The 22,649-nt window shown below is 44.1% G+C and overlaps 1 protein-coding gene across 1 annotated transcript in view; it reads left to right on the top strand.

Moving 5' to 3' along the window:
• Nucleotides 1-378: 378 nt before the first annotated feature.
• Nucleotides 379-22,649, top strand: part of CNTN5 (contactin 5) — a 242,953-nt gene continuing 220,682 nt past the window's right edge. The window contains exons 1-3 of the mRNA XM_088668387.1: nt 379-595; nt 14,726-14,849; nt 16,360-16,535. Coding sequence (XP_088524513.1) covers nt 14,782-14,849; nt 16,360-16,535 — 244 coding nt within the window. The 5' untranslated portion in view covers nt 379-595; nt 14,726-14,781. The remainder of the gene's footprint in view (nt 596-14,725; nt 14,850-16,359; nt 16,536-22,649) is intronic.

The following is a 22,649-nucleotide window of genomic DNA, read 5'->3' as shown; positions in this document are numbered from 1 at the left end:
AGATGGACAGGTCATAGTGGAGAGTTTTGACTAAACGTGATCCACCTGGAGAAGGAACTGGCAAGCCACTCCAGTATCCCTGCCAAGAAAACTCCATGGACAAAGACAACAGGCATATAAAAATGAGATGTATAAAGAGGGGAAATATTATTATTATTATTATTATTATTATTATTATTATTATTATTATTATTTAACAAATGCCTGTGTAACTGTAGCCAGGTCTAATATAAATGGGGATGCAAAGAAGTGTTGGATGTCCCAGACTAGATTGGAGGTCACCTTTGCTTTGTACAAAAACTCTGTGTTCTAAAAGATTTCACCCACAACTCAGAGTAACCCCCTCCCTCTCTTTTGTTTCGCCTGTTAGGATACTCCAAAGCTGTTCCAGGAATCCCTACTTCATATGCTGCTGTCTTAAGGCTCAAGTCTGCCAGCTCGTCATACTCCTCATCGGCCATTAACTCGAAGAGCCGGCAACGATCAAGCAGCCCTGCTTTGGGAAGCATCTCTTCGCCGAGCTGGCAAGGGGAACCACAACATTATCACTCGCCGACAAACCTCTATCACTTTGCAGAGGCCTTCAAGCATGATGGTATGATTGCTCCCCCCCCCTTTGTGGGTCCTTTGGAGCATTATTTGACTGTGGGGTGGTGCAGTGGTGATCATCTGATGTCCCAGCAACCAATTTCCTGCTGTTAACCAGGAAGGAGAGGTGAGGGGCTGAAAAGGCAGGCATGGTGCAAACACACTGGCATGAACTCCAGATTGCCTCTGCCAATTCTGGCCAACTGCCCTTGTGCGCCTCCTGGTAACCAGCAATCTCAGCTGTTGGGAGGTCAGGTGAGCCCCATGGCTGAGCCCCACCAAACCACCCACAACTTAGAGAGAAAGCATAGCTCTAGTTCTACTTTAGGTCTGTTGTTTATTTTATTGGGATTGTTTCTGAATCTGCCACTAAATTTAAATAAACAACACGCAGCCAAAAATATATATAGATAAAATAAAAGCTTTTTCTGTAAATCTGTAATCTTTAAACAGATGCTTTCAACATATTTCCTAAGGTTCTTTTCTTACTGAAGTCAAATTAAGATAACTGTGGAAAAACCAACATGAAATGAAATTGCATTACAACCTAACCTGTTCTATATTACTTATGTCAATATCTTTGAAAATCAATACAGAATGGGTTAGGAAACTATTATATTTCTCCTTTGCACCAATATTTTTTCAGACTGACTCCAGAACACTAGTTCAGTAGTTTGCAACTATGAGCTTCTATTTATCAAACTAATTTTATCATCAATCAAACGTGTTTTATAGAAGTCTTCTATAATGAGCACCTTCATATTTTTTTCCAGTGTAAAAATCCTTAAGGTGATAAATACGAAGACTTCTCTCTCTCTTGCTTTCTTTAGGGATGCAGCTTAATCATATCATCACATTATTTATATCAATAGTCCTAAAAGCATCCATATGCTATGAAGAAAAAGTAGAATAGATAAGGTCATATTAAAATCCAAGCAAGGGAAAATCAGAAAGAACTGCCCTCTGGTCGAGTCCAGCACATTGAATATGAATATGATTTTTAAAATATTTTGCAGCCTCTATTTTTATTATTTCATTTGTGTGAACATTTAAAATTCATTAATGCATTATTTCAATGCATGTGGTTGGAAATGAAGTGGTCAGTCCATGGACAGTGGCCTGGACAGAAATAGAAGCAATTTGCCTTTGCAAATAAGATTGGCACTATAGATACTGTGCAAACAATTTCTTTTTTTTTTAAATAATTTTTATTAATTTTTAGAAAAAGAGAACACATACAAAATATACAACATAAACTCTGTCCCTTCATTTTCCCAATTTCTTCTCCTCTCCCACAAGGTTACTGTGGCCAAGAACTTACTGTGAGACAAAAATTTAATGCCCTGGAAGCTGGTGTAAAGCAAGCTGGTACAAGTTAAACTAGCATAAAGTTACACCAGTTTCAAACCCTGTTCAGCAGTGGGGCTGCTGGTACTTCTTTGCCTAAGCCTGGTAGAGGGGAAACAGGCCTTTAATATACTGTTCTAGTCCTGGTTGACAGATCACATGAGTGAACTGAATGGGCTTAGGATCCAATCTGTTCCCTCTCTGGTCCCGCCCCCTGTCATGGCCCCATGATACCCCTTTTGTTGGGGACTTACTCCAGTTTTGCTTTAGCTGGCTGAGCTCCAGAGAGCCAGCACATCTTGGCCTGAGCTAGGGTTGGGGACTTAAAGCTGGCCAAGCCTGACTGAACCAGGAATCAGCCAGCTGAGATCCATTGTTTACTAATGTGCCGATCCCAGCAGATCTTGCCAAAGGATTGCTCCCCAAAGCTGATTTGGTTTTGATGCCTGCTAAAACCTTTTTTTTTTTTGTTTAAGCAAGTCCACCCAGACATGCAATTTTATCATGTGTACTTGTTTTAAGACTAGTGATTTTATTATGCTCACTTGCTTTTGATGTCAGTTGATTTTATCAGTACTAATTTGGAAACATTTTATATTATTTTCTTGTAACCTGCTTAGATTTTTTTTTTAAATGAAGCATTATGTAAACAAGTCGCCAGTATGACAGCGAGCTAATAAACTACAGCATAGTCTTGTTTGCTTGAGAACCTAGAGAAAAAAAATAGCTTTGATTAGTCATCTAGAAAAGTGTTATAGATGGTCAGGATACCTCTCAGGTCATAGGTATTGGTGGATGAATACCTCTCTGCTCAATCTGAAATCAGTAATGCGCAGAATCTCATTTTATATTTTGAGCTGTAGAAGGACATTTCAGGTAGATGAAGTTAGATTTTTTAAAAAAATCCAATTTCCCCTGCTCCATGTGCCTAAATACAAGAACAACATATAAACACAGTAACTTCTCCAGTGGAACATTCTTATATGCAGTACACATTAAAACAAGCAATACATTTATTTTTTCTTTAGTCGTTTAGTCGTGTCCGACTCTTCGTGACCCCATGGACCATAGCACGCCAGGCACTCCTGTCTTGCACTGCCTCCCGCAGTTTGGTCAAACTCATGTTCGTAGCTTCGAGAACACTGTCCAACCATCTCGTCCTCTGTCGTCCCCTTCTCCTAGTGCCCTCCATCTTTCCCAACATCAGGGTCTTTTCCAGGGAGTCTTCTCTTCTCATGAGGTGGCCAAAGTATTGGAGCCTCAATTCAAGTATCTTCTCCACAGATATTTTTGTGTTGTGGGTGGAGTAAAAGTAAGTTTTTATACATTTGAGGATTAGGAACTAGGCATTTAATATCCCCAACTAGGCAGCTGTGGCCTTCAGTGATATCTTTTAAGTGCTTTAAGTGGTTGTTGTTTTAAGCAAACATGTTCCCACATAGCCTTATCAGACTGTTAGGGAAACTGTGGCCCTTCAGACGTTGCTAACTCCAACTTTCATCAGCCCTAGCTAACGAAGCACAGGTTCCTTGTTACTGCCATAAGGCTATTGGGGGGGGGGGCATATCTGCTTATGACAGAAACAGCTGTACCACTTCAACGAGGAGAGCCATGGCATTATGTACATCTGTAACCCAGACTAGTCAAAACGAGTACATCAGGCTCTTCAATTAGAAGCAGGTGGAGAATTTTGTCTGTCTGTTCGTTTACAATTTTCACATCCTGCCTTCCTAAAAAAAACCCCAAAAAACCCAATGTTCAAATTGACTAGCAACATTCATACAACAAAAAGGGGGGGAAACACCACTATAAAAACAGGTGGCAGATTAAATACAAACACTAGGTAATATAACAACAAATATCACAAAGCTCTCAGAGTAAATATACCATAAAATGCAATTGCAGCAGTTAAATAACTCTAGGTTCATGAACAAAATGAGTTTCAGAGCTCTTAGAGCTGAGCCCAATGACAACATAGCATTCTTAAGGAGCACCCTGTGGGCAGGAATAGTGGTTGCAGGATCTGCTGAGGTCCAGCGCCAAGGGCCTTCTGGCGGTTCCCTCGCTGCGAGAAGCCAAGTTACAGGGAACCAGGCAGAGGGCCTTCTTGGTAGTGGCACCCGCCCTGTGGAACGCCCTCCCACCAGATGTCAAAGAGAACAACTACTACCAAACTTTTAGAAGACATCTGAAGGCAGCCCTGTTTAGGGAAGCTTTTAATGTTTGATGGATTACTGTATTTTAATATTTTGTTCGAAGCTGCCCAGAGTGGCTGGGGAAGCCCAGCCAGATGGGCGTGTTATAAATAATTTATTATTATTATTATTATTATTATTATTATTATTATTATTATTACTCCTGATGGAAATAAGGTAGACATTGGTGAACTGCCCAGTATTTTAAGAGCTGCCAGAAGGCTTCTTTCCATATATCCTATACTCCATATCCCTATACTTCAGGCATTCCCAAACTTCGGCCCTGCAGATGTTTTGGACTACAATTCCCATCATCCCTGACCACTGGTCCTGTAAGCTAGGGATCATGGGAGTTGTAGGCCAAAACATCTGGAGGGCTGCAGTTTGGGGATGCCTGCTATAGTTCATTCTTGGCAGAGTTTGAGTTCTAACAAATATCAGGGTAGTTATTATTATTTATTGCTATTTATTAGGTTAGTATATCTCAGTGGTTGTCTCCCAGGACTACGATATATCTCTCCCTTTTGAATGTTTGGTAATCTGCTGTAGGAAAGCGTCCTCCAAAGCCTTCAGTCTGGCTTGGAGATCTATAGCAGACATCGATGTGTCCTTTAAAACACTGCAATATTTTTATGTTGCTTTCTGTACACATTACACCGAGAATTTCAGAGCTGATTAAGAGATCAGACTGTCTCTTTCCCCAGTAATGAAGGTTAATTGAAAGACCCTGAGGAGGAATCACCTGACGTATAGACAGAGCAACAGTAAATTGAAGGCAAATATCCAAAGAATGAGTACCAAAGTGAAAATGATGTGTCAAACAACATTTTCAGAGAACACCTGATTTCTCTGAGCCGTCTTAGCACTTATCTTTTCCTCTTTTTTTACTACATGAAAAGGGCATGTGCTTCTTTCTAATGAATTAACCTTGCTTTTGTCTATATCAGAATTATTCTGAGAAATGCTGTAGGACACTCCTGATGAGACTCCATCAGCCCCAGCCAGCATGAACAAAAAAAAAAAATCCTTATGAGATCAGGCCAGTAGGCCATCTAGTCCAGGATCCTGTTCTTGCAGTGGCCAACCAGATGCCTCTGGGAAATTTGCAAGGAGAACCTGAGCAGAAGAGGGCTTCTGGCAACTATTATTAGAAGCACTACTGTCTCAGATTGTGAAGACAATGCACAGCCATCAATCATGCCTAATGGCCACCGACAGGCTTTCCAATGAGTTTGTCAAATCCTCTTTTTAAAGCCATCCAATTTGGTGGCCATTGCTGCCTCCTATGGGAGCAAGTTCTATACTTCAGCTATGGTATGTGCTGTGTGAAATGGTTCTTTCCGGAATCTTCTGACATGCGGCTTCATTGGGCATCCGTGAGTTCTAGGGTTGTGAGAGAGGGAGAAAAGCTACCGTACTTTCCCATCTGTAACAGGCATAGGCAAACTCAGCCCTCCAGCCGTTTTCGGACTACAACTCCCATCATCCCTAGCTAACAGGACCAGTGATCAGGAATGATGGGAATTGTAGTCTCAAAACACATGGAGGGCCAAGATTGCCAATGCCTGGTCTATAAGACGCCCCCATGTATTTAAGGAAATGGGGGGAGATGGCACAGAGTTGTTGAGCTTTTTTGGGGGGGAGAATTCACCAGAGTTGTTGGGATTTTTTGGGGGGATGCCCATGGTTGTTGAGCAATTTTGGGGTGGGGTGGGGATGCTGAACCAAATATCACCCCCCCCCAAACTGGCAAACACGAACAATCGCAAGCGACGCGAGGCAAATTGTAGAAGCGGCAGCCAAGGGCTGCCACATCAACTAATAACCCACCCATTTGACAAAGCAGCAGCCAATCCAAAGCAGCCCTTGCAGCAGATGCCATTCACCCACCCAATCGCTAGATCCTGCTTGCGGATGCAACCAATCACCCGTCCCCCCTCTGCACTACCCATGTATAAGATGACCTCCCCCCATTTTTAAACTTTATTTTGGAGTCTAATACATGGGAAAGTATGGTAAATATGAGGTTATCAAAATAAAAAAAAATCCTCCAGTAGCACGTTAAAGACCAACTAAGTTTTTATTTTGGTATGAGCTTTCGTGTGCATGCACACTTCATCAGATACACTGAAACAGAAGTAACCAGACCCTTATGTCTATTCAGAGGGTGGGGGGTGGGGGCAATGGGAAATGTTAATGACTGCAATTGGTCTGTTAATGACTGCAATTGGTCTTGCGGGGGGAAAGCAAGGGCTGAGGTGCTAAGGAAAGCTTGATCATGTATAATGAGATAAGAATCCTATGTCTCTGTTCATTCCAGGTGGCTCCATGGTTTTAAGCTTGTTGATGAGTTGCAATTCAGCAACTTCTCTTTCCAGTCTGTTTCTGAAATTTTTCTGTAATAAAACAACTGCTTTGAGATCTTGTATAGAATGTCCTGGGAGATTGAAGTGTTCTCCTACTGGTTTCTCTGTCTTGTGGTTCCTGGTGTCAGATTTATGTCCATTTATCCTTTGGCGTAGGGTTTGCCCTGTTTGTCCAATATAGAGAGTTGAAGGGCACTGTTGGCATTTGATGGCATACACAATGTTAGAAGATGAGCAATTAAATAGTCCTGAGATGGTATGTTGGATGTTGTTGGGGCCAGTAATGGTGTTGTCCGGGTGTATGTGGCAGCAAACTTGGCATCTGGGTTTATTGCAGGCTCTGGTACACAATTGCAGTCATTAACAGTCGTTAACAGTCATGAACAGGTTTACCACTCCTATCAGCCCACCACCCATTCCCATCACCCCCACCCCCACCCTCTGAATAGACATAAGGGTCTGCTTACTTCTGTTTCTGTGTATCTGATGAAGTGTGCATGCACACGAAAGCTCATACCAAAATAAAAACTTAGTTGGTCTTTAACATGCTACTGAAGGGATTTTTTTATTTTGTTTCGACTCAGACCAACACGGCTACCTACCTGTAACTAGAACTATGAGGTTTTCAGTTCATTCAAAACATCAGCAGTTTCCATGAGGCAGGGTGTGTGTGTGTGAGTGTGTGAAGGAAGCTTTTGTAGGTACCTTCCACAAGTACCCTCTGCAAAAAGGAAAACTAGTAAAACTAGTAAAAAGGAAAACTCTGGTCACCTGGCTTGAGAGCAGTACATGTGAAAAGGATCTAGGAGTCCTGGTAGACCACAAACTTGACATGAGTCAACAGTGTGATGCAGCAGCTTAAAAAGCCAATGCAATTCTGGGCTGCATCAATAGGAGTATAGTGTCTAGATCAAGGGAAGTAATAGTACCACTGTATTCTGCTCTGGTCAGACCTCACCTGGAGTACTGTGTCCAGTTCTGGGCACCACAGCTCAAGAAGGATACTGACAAGCTGGAACGTGTCCAGAAGAGGGCAACCAAAATGGTCAAAGGTCTGGAAACGATGTCTTATGAGGAACGGCTCATTAGAGAGAGCTGGGTATGTTTAGCCTGGAGAAGAGAAGGTTAAGGGGTGATATGATAGCCATGTTCAAATATATAAAATGATGTCATATAGAGGAGGGAGAAAGGTTGTTTTCTGCTGCTCCAGAAAAGTGGACACGGAGCAATGGATTCAAACTTCAAGGAAGAAGATTCCACCTAAATATTAGGAAGAACTTCCTGACAGTAAGAGCTCTTCGGCAGTGGAATTTGCTGCCAAGGAGTGTGATGGGGTCTCTTTTTTTGGAAGTCTTTAAGCAGAGGCTTGACAGCCATCTGTCAGGAATGCTTTGATGGTGTTTCCTGCTTGGCAGAGGGTTGGACTGGATGGCCCTTGTGGTCTCTTCCAACTCTATGATTCTATGATTCTAGTAAGCACAGAGGTGTATTTAAAATCGACAGAGTCCCGTGAGACACACCATTGTGACAATAGCAGGTACTGGCGTTGCCGAGTTTCAGAAATTGGGTTTTTTATATTATTATTATTATTATTAAAAATACGGACAGGTGTTTCTAAAAGTCCTGATGAAGAACAGGAGGGGGGGATTCTGCCCTTGGGAAATTACAGTCGTAAGTGATGGCATATGCCTGTCTATATCTATTTCTCAACAGATCTGTCTTTGTTAAGGGATGTCTTTGATTTATTATGTATCAACATCCTTGCCATGACTCTTTATAACCTATTAATATCCCTTCCCATTTTACATTCTTGCTCACATATTGGCGTGAAAGATAGAGAATAAAAGTCGATGAGCAGGCAGCTTGGAGAATTTTTGAGCGGGGGTACAGATTTAATTCCTCTGCCCTGGCATCTATTTATTTAATGAGTTGTAATTCTGGTTTTGCCATTATTATTTTTTAAAGCTAATTTCCCATAGGCTACTGTGAAAACTATTGGTCTGATCCATCAGGCTGTTCCTACGTTCTTATATTCTTAACATAGGACGGCATTGGGGCCAAAAGATGGCAGCTGATTCCTCTGCTTAAAAAAACCTCTTGGATAATTTCCAAGCAGTCACCATCAGTCAGTGTTTGAGGAATAGCATCATCAAGCCTCTCAGTGCTTGAGGGTATAAATCTGCGGTCCTAAATGTGAACTATAGGCACAATGTTGCCCATCAGCCTCCCCTTGTTGTCCACAAAAGCCTTCTGCTATTGCTCATTTTTCATGAGTTATTATGTGGTAGTGGTGGGCTTAGCTGGTTTATCTGGTCCAGCTTTCTGCTTCTTTGTTCTCTGGAAGAATTTCCCCTCCAACTCTAATGGGAGCCTGTGATACACTGGCACCATCTCCTTCAGATGTTTATGTTGTGAGATCTACAGATATAGGGCAGTATACAAATTTAATAAATAAATGATTACAAGTCCCATCAGCCCCAGCCAGGACAATGATCAAGAGGGGCCAGTCCTTCTCCTCAGCCTTGAGACAACCATGTGGTGCGGTGGAGAAGAGATTAAATTTATCAGAAGAGTATTTTCTGCCCTATTATTATTATTATTATTATTATTATTATTATTATTATTATTATTTAAAACATTCATTTTCAGTCTCCTCCTGAACTGTTAAAGAACACCCTGGAAAATATTTGGCAAAATGGCCTCCCAAATTTCCCTTCCATGAATTTTTGGGCACAAATGTTGATCCAGTTTTAATATCTTTCAACATTATTTGAGTTACAGGTAGGTAGCCGTGTTGGTCTGAGTCGAAGCAAAATAAAAAAATTCCTTCAGTAGCACCTTAAAGACCAACTAAGTTTATATTTTGGTATGAGCTTTCGTGTGCATGCACACTTCTTCCTCTGAAGAAGTGTGCATGTACACGAAAGCTCATACCAAAATATAAACTTAGTTGGTCTTTAAGGTGCTACTGAAGGAATTTTTTTAACATTATTTGACTATTGTTGAAGGAAGGAAGTGGCTTTACACCTATGCTTCCCACTCCAGTCACTGGACATTAAGTGAGTTTAACATTTGGAAAAGAGAATTTTCTGAGGAAAAAATTGTTGGAGGACTCTACTGCTCTCTCCGCCACAAGAATACTGAGTACCCCTCTAGTTTTGCAACCCATAAATATTGTGGAGCGGCCATTTTGACTCAGCCCTAAAACAAAATAGATAAATCTCTCAGAATGGGTGTTAGAACACTTTTACTGAGGATGATCTGCACCAGTGATAAGTGAACTTCCCTCAGCTCAGCTCAGAATTGAGCACTGTAGAAAATCACTTGGGGGAGGAGGAGGTGAAACTATTTTCAATGGGAACTCATAATTTTTTATACTGATTTGCTTCCTTTCAGGACCCATGCACATTCCCACACTAACAATTTAGAATTGTAGCATGGGGTGAGAAATAGTCACTTGTTCAAAAGGCATTATAATTATAATTATTATAATTATAATTATAATTATAGTTACTACTACTACTACTAAAACTGCCAGAGTCATGCTTTAAAAGCCACATTAACATGCTTGCTTCCTGAGACCATGACTGGCTTTTCCAACTTGGAGACTCCCGAGCAAACTGATTGCTCTGAGAAAAAAAGTATTGTTCTTAAACTACGTTCCCATTTTTGTGAAGAAGAAAAACACATTAAAGTAAATTTCAGCAATCAACCATCACTTAATCAAGAGGAAGGGATTAGAGTGTTCCACTTCAAAGAATGAGCAAGCTTTCAGCACCTTAGTCGGTCTGAGAAATGCAGATGGTGGAACCATGGAACAAAATTAGCACAGAAATTCAAAACGACCTTGCTTTACATTATAAAACAAGAGGAAGAATTTGGGGGCAAGGGGACTCTCCCCAGAGTACACCCTTACTTTGTAAGTTGGAGGGGGAATAATTCCATGTACGTTAATTTGACATTTAGATGACAACACTCATCCTGAGTGAAGTCCATAGGACGGCTGGATAGTGCCTTATATGCAGGGCAACTCCTGCAGCCAAGCTGGTGCCAAACGTATTGCTCTCCTTTCCTTTGGACCACATAAGCAAGGCTGAGAGCAGGGGTTTGTTGTCTGAGCAGCCCAGGACCTCCATACACACTGCCCAGGCTTATGTCTTGGGGAGGTCAGTTTGGTGCGGCTATTGCAGTGGCTTTACATCACTCCATTGTCCGTTGAGATAGATGGAGGCTAACAATGTGTGTGTGCTCTCTCCAACACATATGTGTAGTAGTAGTAGTAGTAGTAGTAGTAGTAGTAGTATTTCCACTGTCAAGAGCAAAAAATAATAATAATAATCAATCTCTATTCATGGAGAACTCTGGGAATTGTAGCTACATGATAGGGTTCTCTCTTAACAACTCTCGCCACCCTTAAGAAACTACAGTTCCCAGGGTTCTTGGAGGGAAACCCATGATGGTTTAAAGTGGCATCATAGCAATTTGAAGGTAAGGTGGGAATGTGGCCAAACTATGTGACAGGTTTGTAGCAGGAAGAAAACCTGTGAATCTCATGACACCTTAAAGACAAATGCATTTGCAATGACAAAAGCCTGTATGTTCCTAATGCTTTCAAACATGTGTGTGCAAGTTTTAATTAAAAATCATTGTAGAATACAGAAAACTTGATTCTAGACATTCCGTAATAAGGTGCATAGTTCCGGACATAAATTTCAGGCTAAAGTCTTATTCATGCTTAACTGAGAGAAAGCAGCACTGAATTTGATGGGATTTGTTCCTGAGGAGGCTCATAACTAGAACCTCCTGCTTTTAAAAATAGCAAGCTGTACCTTTCACATGAATGGATTTTCAGGATTGTTGCACATTTTGTCTGTGGTGCTGTTTTCAGATGTTGTAGGCCATGCTGCTTGTTTGAAGATGGGTGGAGTAGCAATGTAATGGAAAATAAATATCTGCAGATGTCTTCCTATGAGTCTCCTGTAGATAGATTGCTGATATTCATATCTGTAATTTCCTAGCTACCCCCTTCATGCTCCTATGAGGTCCCAAATTGACAAGGATTGATCTGAATCATTATGTCTGCTGAGAAGCAAAAGAGCCCAATCATGCAACACTTATGCACAAGGGTATTTTGGTGCATAAGTGAAAACCTTCCAAATTAGCAGATGAAAATCGCTGGCTTGTTTAAGAGCATCCATGTCACGGGAATTAGACACCAAAAGTTACGAAGCAAATTATTTGATCGTTATAGAGCAGTGATTATGCAAAGTGCTGTAAAAAAGCTTTACCTTGTTCCTGGATAGTTAATGTTGCCATTTCCACCCTCCTCCTGAGTCTGAGCAGCTGTGTGACAAGGTAGAAATTCAAATGGTGAGGCATTTCCCCACATGGAGGTTAATCAACAAGCAAATGCAGGCCTAATTTCAGTGTGTGGTACCTTTGGGCAGCTGACAGAGCCCCTCTGCACTCATGCTTGCCCATCTCTGTTCCTAATGCAGTGAGTCATCTTCCACAGTGTCTCATATAGCATTGCACTGAGGCATTGTGGGAAGTTTAGAATAGCAGATCCTAGCTACGCACCACTGCCACCAAGTAAAACCACTGCCAGGAGCAATGCTGGCTCCATTTCTAGGGAACCATAGGAAGCTGCCTCAGACTGAGTCAGACAATTGGTTCCTCTACCTCAGTGTGGTCTCCACTGACTGACCACAGCTCTGTGTGACATCCCTAGCCCTGCCTGGAGATTCTGGGGATAGAACTGGAGAACTTCTGTATGAAAAGCAGATGCCTCACCATAGGCTAGATCAGCGTTTCTGAAACTTGGGTCTCCAGCTGTTTGGGGACTACAGCTCCCATCATCCCTAGCTAGCAGGACCAGTGGTCAGGGGCGATGGGAACTGTAGTCCAGAAACAGCTGGAGACCCAAGTTTGGGAAACCTTGAGCTAGGTGCTCACTTCGCACCACATTTGCTTAACCTTTCCTGCTGGGTCCAACTCACAACACTGACCAGCGGGTGAGGGCAAGATCAGTGGTCTTCTGTGTTTTCATTTTTGCCATGCTTGGAGATGGCAGGTGAGCTAGTAGCAACACCAGGGAGGGGGGCTGGAGGATCCAGGGAGCCCTGGCAGGGTGTGGGCCTCAGCAAATGACCCACAATGCCAACACCTGATGTCAGCCAGGTGTTGTCAGCCAAGAGCGGTAGACTCGTAATCTGGGGAACCGGGTTCGCATCCCCGCTCCTCCATATACAGCTGCTGGGTGACCTTGGGCTAGTCACACTTTTCTGAAGTTTCTCAGCCCCACTCACCTCACAGAGTGTTTGTTGTGGGGGAGGAAGGGAAAGGAGAATGTTAGCCGTTTTGAGACTCCTTAGGGTAGTGATAAAGCGGGATATCAAATCCAAACTCCTCCTCCTCCTCCTCCTCCTCCTCCTCCTCCTCCTCCTCCTCCTCCTCTTCTTCTTCTTCTTCTTCTTCTTCTTCTTCTTCTTCTTCTTCTTCTTCTTCTTCTTCTTCTTCTTCTTCTTCAGCCTTCTGTCCCCTCTGACGAAGAAAAAGGAAGCATATTGTATCACCTATTATGCATGTGTTCCTTTGAAATAGAGATAATTACTACTATTGTTATTGGGATGGGAGAGCTATGGAGTTGAGCAGGAGACAACTTAGAGATGCTGCGACTGGGCCATCAACTCTGCTGCCCAGAGACCTTACAGACCAAGCTGATTGAGGGTGTCCTCAAGGGTAGTAGTATTGGAGAACCTCAATACCAGTCCTGTCCTTACGCTGATCTTTTTGCATGTTAAAACACCTCAAGGTGTGGAAGGAAACTAAGCTGATGGTTGTTGTGTTTTCCTGGACATCTGGCAGTCCCAGATAAGCAATCTTCAAACGCTCACCAACAAAACCTGATGCCAAAATGCCTTTGTTAGACTTCAGAGAGCCTCACACAAGTCTCTCTTGTTTTCTCCCCTCCATTGAACAACTCCCCTGTGAGGAATGATTGCAGGTTTGGGCTTTTTTAGTTTAGAGAAAAGGAGTTCATGAAATTATTCATGGCATGGAGAAAATGGATGGTGAATAGTTTTTCTCCATCTCTCCTAACACTAAAACTCATGGATACCCAATGAAGCTGAATGTTGGAAGACTCAGGATACAGAAAATAAGGTTTTTCATGAAATGTGTAGCTACACTATGGAACTCACAGCGATGGCCACCAACTGGGGTGGCTTTAAAAGAGGTCAGACATATTTATGGAGAAGAAAGCTATCAGTGACCTGGCCCATCGCTCCACATTTACTTCTTAATGTTGAATATGAAGAAGATGATTTAAGCAACTTCTGAATTTCACCATAATAATAATAATAATAATAATAATAATAATAATAATAATAATTTGTTATTTATACCCCGCCCATCTGGCTGGGTTTCCCCAGCCACTCTGGGCGGCTTCCAACAGAAAAATAAAACACAATAATCTATTAAACATTAAAAAGCCTCCCTGAACAGGGCTGCCTTCAGATGTCTTCTAAAAGTCTGGTAGTTGTTTTCCTCTTTGACATCTGTTGGGAGGGCGTTCCACAGGGCAGGCGCCACCACCGAGAAGGCCCAGTTATGGGAGAGGTTGTTTTCCTCTGATTGATTTGTGCATCTTGTTGACTTTTAGCAGTTCCACTCTTGAGAAATAATAAACATACATCTTTTTAAAAGGATTAGGCAAATTCACGGAGGGCAAGTCTATCATGCCTCTGAATACCAGTTGCTTGACATCACAGGTGGGCAGAGTACTCTTGTGCTCATGGCCAGCTTTCCACAGACATTTGGTTTGGCCATTGTGAGGACGGGATGCTGGACTAGATGGGACATTGGTGTGACTCAACAAGCTCTTCTTGTATTGGGCTGTGATGTAGCCTTTTCACATCACTGGGATAGCTCAGCTGGTAGAGCATAAGACTTTTAATCTCAGGGTCATGGGCTTGAGCCCCACACTGGGCAAAAAAGATTCCTGCACTGCAGGGGGTTGGACTAGAGGACCTTCGCGGTCCCTTCCAGATCTATGATTCTACATTTCTACTTGCCGAGCCAGGAATCGAGGAAGGAGCGTGCATGTATGAACCATGTCTGAAATAACTCAAGCATGCCCCCCTCCCCCCAGAAAACCTTACTGTGCAAGGCTAATACAAAGCTCTCGCTCTGACCTCTGGGGAAAAAATGTCCTTTCTCTCCTCACAGAGAGTGTCGATTATGGGCCGGTGTTTATACAAGAGCCTGACAATGTAATTTTCCCCATGGATTCAGATGAGAAGAAAGTATCCCTCACCTGTCAAGCACGAGGGAACCCAGCACCAACCTACAGGTAAGCAAAATGCTTGCTGGATTCATTCTCCCTGGGTCGGTTATTTGATCCAGAAGTATTTCTGAACTATATATGTGGCTTTGTGCCTTTGGTATGTACTCTTAAACTGTTTTTTTATAATTTAAAAAAGCAGGTGATTTTGACCATCGATTTTCTGCGTCGTGTCTAATTGTTTCACAAAAAGGTTATGTTAATTACACAGGTATGGAATGTGATCCAGAGGCCTGAATGGCCTCAGCAAGAAACAGGGCATTTAATGTCACTGTTCCCATGCTGTGGAATGCTCTTCCAGCAGAGATTCGGCAGACATCCTTTCTGTTGACCTTCAGGAGTCTCCTGAATACTTTTTAAAGCTGGTGATTTATACTGATTTTAATGGTGCTTTCTGCTTTATTGTTGCCACACCACCATGATATTTTTATGATATTGGCAGTGCAGAAATATTTTTATCCATATAATAAATAAATTGATAGCCTTCTTCAGGTGTTCAGTTAACATGTTAAGTTAGCAGATGAGAGGGGATAGCAATCTCGTTCCAAATGCCCCCATTTGCCGTTTCCATCACCTTCCAGTTCATGGAGGTTGACTATCTGAAGTGAGGAGCTTCCTGGAACCAGAATCACAGAACCACAGAGTTGGAAGTAACCCAAGGGTCATCTAGCCCACCCCACTTGCAAAGCAGGAACCTCTTCCCCAACGTGGGGCTCGAACCCATGACCCTGAGATGCAGAGTCTTCACGCTCTACCGATGGAGCTACCAGAATATTAGGATTCTCTGTCTCTTTTGCTCCATTTTTTTTTTAGTTTTCAAATTAGGATAGAACCATGAAGATAAGTGAACAAAAACAAAGAATTCATTTTTAGAGTTCTAAAATTTTTATGTACTGAGCTGAATCATGGAACAATAGGATCCAGAATCAGCAGTCTGATTGGTCCGCAGGAGCCACCCAATCCAACTTCAGGTGGAAGTGAATCTGCAACCTGATTGGCCTGCAGGAGCAGCCAATCAGGCAGCTGGCAGAAGTGAATCCACAACCTGATTGGCTTGCAGGAGCAGCCAATCAGGCTGCTGGCAGAAGTCAATCCACAAACTGATTGGCCCACAGGTGTAGCCCTGAAGTAGCCAATCACGCAAAGCCCATTGTGTAAATAATGTATATAAGCAGATGGTTTTGGGAAAAGGGCATTCTTCTTCTCCTTGATGACTACGAGCTGAATAAAGAGCATGAAATTCACTCTCGACTCCGAGTATATTTCAAAAATGCACAGGGAGGATCCACAAGTACAGGAAGCACCACGCTTCAGAAGGTCGCTGTGAGTTGGAAGGCAGCCATATTGGTAACAGGGGATGGTGATTTTTCCCATGGCTCCCCCTTGAGTGTTAGCACACTTTCAGATAGCAACACCTGAGAAGGGTTGTTCTTACAATTACATGAGCACTGTGTTTACATCTTCTACCTTGCCTTGAAATGGACCCCTCTCAGACCACTTTCTCTGCTTTCCTCCCAAGATGGCTCCGGAATGGAACGGAGATAGACACCGAAAGTGATTACCGGTACAGTGTGATAGAAGGGAGCATTATCATCAATAACCCCAGCGAAACAAAAGATTCTGGGCAGTATCAGTGCTTTACCACCAACATGTTTGGCAGCATACTGAGCAGAGAAGCTACACTTCAGTTTGCATGTGAGTAGCCATACACTATTCATCACCTTACCATGTATATTTTTTATCATCCAGATTTGAATAACGATATTATACCACTTCCTGAATAATGAAGGCTTTGCACTGGGAAGTGTTGGAAGGGTTGTGGCATCTGGTCTGTCTGCCGTCAGCCGTATCTTGCGTCTCCTAAGTAATTGGCTTCCTATGGTCTCAGCCAGGGCCCAGTTTACAACTTAGCTGGATTCTGTAGACTGCTGGAAACAGCTTTCATATAATGACCACCCAATACAGCCACCCAAGCAAGTACTGTGGTTTATTTACAGGTTTCTTATGCTTGGTGGTTTTCTGTAGTTCTGTTGCCATTGGTGGAGAAACGCTTCATGTATCAAAGAAGAACTATATAATGAAATACCACTTCATGTTATGACAGTGGCATGGAGAAATCTGAATCAAGGCCAGAAAGGCCGTACCTCAGTGGTAGAGCATCTGCTTTCCATACAGAACGTCCCGGGTTCAGTCTTCAGCATCTCCAGGTAGGACCAGAAGAGACCATGGTCTGAAATCCTGGAGAGTCATTACCAGCCAAGGTAATCAGCACTGAGTTATAGTGACCAATGGTCTTACTCAGTATAACACAGCTTCTTATGTTCATAACAGACCTAAGACCTGCTGAAATATTGGGGTTCTGAAATGTCCAGGGAGCTTCCACAAGCAAAGGAAACCACCCACTTCAGAAGGTCACCCTCCATGAGTTGGAAGGCAACTAGACTGGCAAGAGCAAGTGGTTTTCATGCTACTCCCTTGAGATAAGAATTTTCACAACCTGAAGCTTGCCCATATAACATTTTCCTTCCTTCACTCCCCCCCCCACTAACCATTAATATTCTGATGGCAGCAGGGCATTGAGACACTCTGGAAATAATCCCTCTTGAGGTTCTGAGTGGAACAAGCAGGTTCAGTTAGAATTTACACCTTTGGGACTTAGGTGGTCAAATAATGAGCAGTTTCCCAGTGTCTTACTGTCCACTGTTCGTTCCCCATGCCTGGGAGTCGAACAATGCAAAGCTGCCATATGGTAACTTAGCAGGGATCTACTATCCCAGCGAAGGCCCAGGAGAGTCCTCACAGATAGCTCCTCCTCTTTGCTGTTCATATGCTCAGTCCCAATGCACACCTAGTTCTTTTCTGGCTTCTCCATTTCCCCAAGCAGGCAACAGTTGAGAGGTGAAGTCCTCTGCTGGTTCTGAACTGCTTGCTGGGCCTGAAACTACCTTCACTCTTGTGGGGCTGTAGGTGAAAGCAGGGAACATGGGGTCAAGGCAGGGGTCCAGGTGTGGAGTGTGGGGTCCTTGGTGGGACAAACAAAACTCTTTGGGCTGGATAACTCAGCTGCTTGATTCTCTCCCTCCCCTGATGGCACCACGAAGCAGGGAGGAAACAAGAAAGTTATTTGTTTGATTTTATTCAGTTGACATGGTGAAAGACAAGAAATCCAGTCATTCCTCAATGATGACGTTGCTCACACTGAGCTCCTCCCCTTTCCTTTCTAGCAACAACACCTGCCTCTACGGTGCTCACCCATGGACAATTGTCTCTGTGCCCTTGGTTCTTGCACCCTTAACGAACACCTTGCTTTGGGAGAAGGGGGGGCCGGTTATGCTGTTCAGTAACATGTCAGCTAGCTGCTCTGCCTCCCTTCCTCCTCCTCCTCCTCCTCCTCCTCCTCCTCCTCCTCCTCCTCCTCCTCCTCCTCACACCACATAACTCTGCTACTTGCCTGTCTCTGAGCTGTTATCTTCCTCAAAGCCCTGCTGTAATTCAAGGCTGCCTTCTTCCTCTCTGGAAGCTACAGGAGAAGGGGGTGTGATCCCCACCATTCCTCCTCTTCTTCAGTCCAGTCCCTGACACAGAGTCCCCTATGGTGTTGGAGGTCTATACAGAATCCCACTTCTATTTCTTGGCTCAGGTCCCCACTCCCCGAATTATGCTCTGGCTAGTTTCTGACATTCAGACAATGGCCTTGTGCTTTCTTCCTCTCTTGACCAGTCATGTTGCGATTCATATATCCCAGCACTTGCCATCTCCCTCTTGAAACAGAAGGCACGGGGAAGAACTTTGTTCGGAGCTCTGAAGTACTCGAAAATAACAAATACTCTCACAAGATACGGTAATTTGTAATGATGTGTAGCGATCCCCTCTGTAAAATTGTCACTGTGCCATATGAGCTTATTGCCCTGCTGATAAGGTCTTTGAATTGATAATGTGACATCTCTGGCTTCCCTTGCATCCTGCTGAGCTTAGAACTTGAAAACTGCTAGCAATTTATCAAAAGTTTAGAGTCTCACAACTGTGCATCAAACACAAGCTGAATGGGGAGGGAGGCAGAATCCCAGGTTTTCCCATGCTGTTCCTACCTTCAAAGTCTCTGTGTAGTAACTCTACTAAATTGACAGAGTGTGTCTAAATATAGAGCACAGTGCTTTTCAGAGCGTTTGGATGATTAAGGTTGCAAGTCTATACTGTACACCAGGGGTGGCCAACTCCCAAGAGACCTGTGATCTACTTTCAGAATTAAAATCTGGCAGTGATCTACCCCCATTTTTAGGGGTTCAGCTCAAAGTTGTTGAGCTTTTTTTTACGGAGAAGGAAAGGGGGTGGATGATGCAGCCTACACAGAGAGAAGACTGGGGTGTGGGGTAGGGGAGGGAGGGAGGGAGATGCTGCCTGCACAGATGGAAGACAGGGGTGTGAGGTCAGGGAGGGAGATGCTGCCTGCACAGATGGAAGACTGGGGTGTGGGGTGAGGTGGGAAGATGCTGCCTGCACAGATGGAAGACTAAGGTGTGGGGTGAGGGGGAGAAGATGCTGCCTGCATGGATGGAAGACTAGGGTGAGGGATAAGGGAGGGAGATGCTGACTGCACGGATGGAAGACTGGGGGGGGGAGATGCTGCCTGCATGGATGGAAGACGGGTGTAGGGTCAGGGAGGGAGGGAGGCTTGGGAGGCAAGCTGCGCAGCAGCCAGCCATCTGGCAGGCGAGCAGGGAGGCTGCTGGCTTTGTGACTGGCTTTAAAGCAGCAACGGGACAGGAGCCTCTTGCATGGGTAAGAACTCTTTGCCGGCAAGACGGAGGCACATGTGGTCGCACACACACACACACTCCAGCTCTTTGTCGGCAAGAGGCAAGGAGCTCTCCTTGCAATTGCCCATTGTTATTGAGATTTTGGGAGGGGAAGAAAGACAAGAGTTGGAGAGCTTTCCCTTTTAGGCTGCCGATCTCTAAGGAACCGAAGATCTACCCACGATCACCTGAAACTTCCTGGCAATCTACCGGTAGATCGCAATCTACCTGTTGGCCACTCCTGCTTTACACCTTTACCTGAGACCATGTTGCATTGGGAAAGAACCTTAGCTCAGGGGTAGAACAGCTGTTTTGTATGCAGAAAGGTTCCAAGTTCAGCACCTGGAATCTCCAGGAAGACCTGGAAAATGCTCCTGTCTAAAACCCTGGAGAATTAGGCGGACCAATAGTCTCACTTGGTTTGAACTCAGTGGCGATATTCAACTCTTGCACTAATGCAACGATTAGCACAGCTGCAAGTCCGCTCCACTTCACTGTGTGGAGGAGTTGTGGTGGACTGCGGGGTCACCCACTCTTCACCAGGGGTGATCCAGGGGGATCCTGGCCACCTCAGCAACCAGACAACCCAATCCGCTGGCTGGGGGGCATGGCTGGGAACCTTTAAAACAGTAGCATGAGCCAGAGAGCTTTCTTTCGGCTCACATTTTTTCAATCTCCCGCCCTCCCTTCCTAATAGGCAGGTTTTCTTCTTTGGCCTTGCTATGGACCTCGGTGGGTCGCCGTTGAGGGGCCTGGTAGTAATTTTTCCACTTGGCAAATTGGCATGGGCCATTTGGTTTTCGCCTACCTTGTAGCAATCGTCACAACTTTGTAAGGTTTTGCGGGAAGGCATTGGTTGATCTTAGGATGGGGGAGGGGAGGGGTGGCCATCACCTGCTCCTCCAAGCTTAAGGATATTCCTTTAAAGGAATCCGGGGGTGTGGATCTTGTCTGAAGTCTGGGGTGGGGCTAGGGCCATGACACGCCCCCGTTGGGAACACCTGGGGGAGGTCGGGTTGGTTTGCATCTACGGGGCTCCCCCTTCTGGTGGTTTACACTTACCAGACTCCCTGCACAACGGGCAGGAGTCGGATATAGTCGGGTCCATTCAATGCCTAAGCCAATACCGCTCACATTCTGTAATCAATAAAGCTTTGGCCAAAATTTGCCCAGTAGCATTAACCTAATATCTGGGTCCTGGTATTTAATTCTTCATCGAGGGGATGGTTATGGGGTCTCGACAAACAATGGGATTTTCTCCCCCTCTTCACCCTGTGTGTGCCCTTTACTGTCCCAAGATTTGCTTTGGAGCATTGGGAGGAAAGCCTGAAAGAGATTTAGGAGGTACACAGGGGAATTTTCCATTGCAGAAGGATAACTTCTAGCACTTACAGAACATTAATCTTTGATTATGTGGAATACAACCCATTGTGTTTAACTCTTAATAGGCATGTGCAGGATTGCGTTGTTAGAATCTGCACATTCATCTAGGCGGCCCCGTCCTCCTCCATAGGAGCATAAGGATTGGGATGGCTTTATTCAGGACTCTGCAGGGAAGCACAGTTAGACAGGCATGGTGCTCTAAATCTGTCCCACAAGCAAAAGTCTACTGTGTCTGCAGAACAGGAATGTTGGATAATAGCAATATTTCTAAAAAATGTCCCATCTTGGATTTGTTGTTGTTTAGTCGTTTAGTCGTGTCCGACTCTTCGTGACCCCATGGACCAGAGCACGCCAGGCACTCCTGTCTTGCACTGCCTCCCGCAGTTTGGTCAGACTCATGTTCGTAGCTTCGAGAACACTGTCCAACCATCTTGTCCTCTGTCGTCCCCTTCTCCTTGTGCCCTCCATCGATCTACATACTGCTTAAGCCTGCCTTGTAGAATTTTAAGCATAACCTTGCAAGGGTGTGAAATGAGCGCAATTGTGTGGTAGTTGGAGCATTCTTTGGCACTGCCCTTCTTTAGGATTGGGATGTAGACTGATCTTCTCCAATCCTCTGGCCACTGCTGAGTTTTCCAAACTTGCTGGATTTAGGGGATCAGAATTGCTTTGCCATCATCACAGGTGAGCACTGGTGTTCAGGGAAGGACGAGCCACAGTTCCAGTGCTAGAGCATCTGCTTTGCATGCAAAGGTTTCCAGGTTCGATCCCAGGCCTCTCCAGGTAGGGCTGGGAGAGGCTCTCGTTTGAAACCCTGGAGAGTTGCTGCAATATCACTGTCATTTTCCTATGTTTCTGTGAACCAACTGGCATTTCTAGAATTTGCAAAGACTGCTACAATAGCAGCAGAATGTGTCTGGTTTGATTGTTGCTTTTCAAGACTCCTTTGTCATTCTCAAAATGCTGCATCAAAATCTGAGGACAATCTGCATAGAGAAAGTACTCCCCTCTCCCCCAAATCTCTTAGTGTATGCATTTGTTTACTACACAGGAGATACACCTCTGCTCACTCGCTAACCCCCCTGCCTCCCCCCACATTAACCCCATAGAGCTTCCCCTTCCCAACCCCAGGAATGACTAAGCCTGCTTCTCACAACTGGGTCCTGGTGCACAATGCCATTTGGAACTGGGAGGGGGGACCTCCAGATCATTTTGCTGTAACTGGTTGGGGAGTTGCAGCAATTCTGGTCCTCCCGTCACACCGGCATTTTAACTGAACGTATGCTGGTGTGCTGCGTACATACATTCCTTTTGCCCAAGAAGAGCTCTTTCACATTGGCTAGATAGGTATCACTGCTTTGCATGTGTGTGTGTGTTGCCAGCCAGTCAATCTCTGTGTCCAGTTTGACCACAGAAGAGACTGGGAGAGGATACATTTATCCCACCATTCGCCTTTTCACACTTCAACATTTGATCAGCTTATATATGTTGCGATGTGAACTTATTAAAAAAAACACCTGTAAACCTATGCAGCTTTCCTTGGCGATACGTTCCATTAAATTTGCTCTTATTTCCGAATCATATCTGGCTCAGGTTTAGTATGAACATTTCCCCGCAAAGGGCCATGAAG

The sequence above is a fragment of the Zootoca vivipara genome, chromosome 4, assembly GCF_965207765.1.
Source record: "Zootoca vivipara chromosome 4, rZooViv2.hap1.1, whole genome shotgun sequence".
NCBI classification, from domain to species: Eukaryota; Metazoa; Chordata; class Lepidosauria; order Squamata; family Lacertidae; genus Zootoca; species Zootoca vivipara.
Note: the sequence above shows the minus strand (reverse complement) of the source record. Positions and strands in the feature narration are given on the sequence as shown.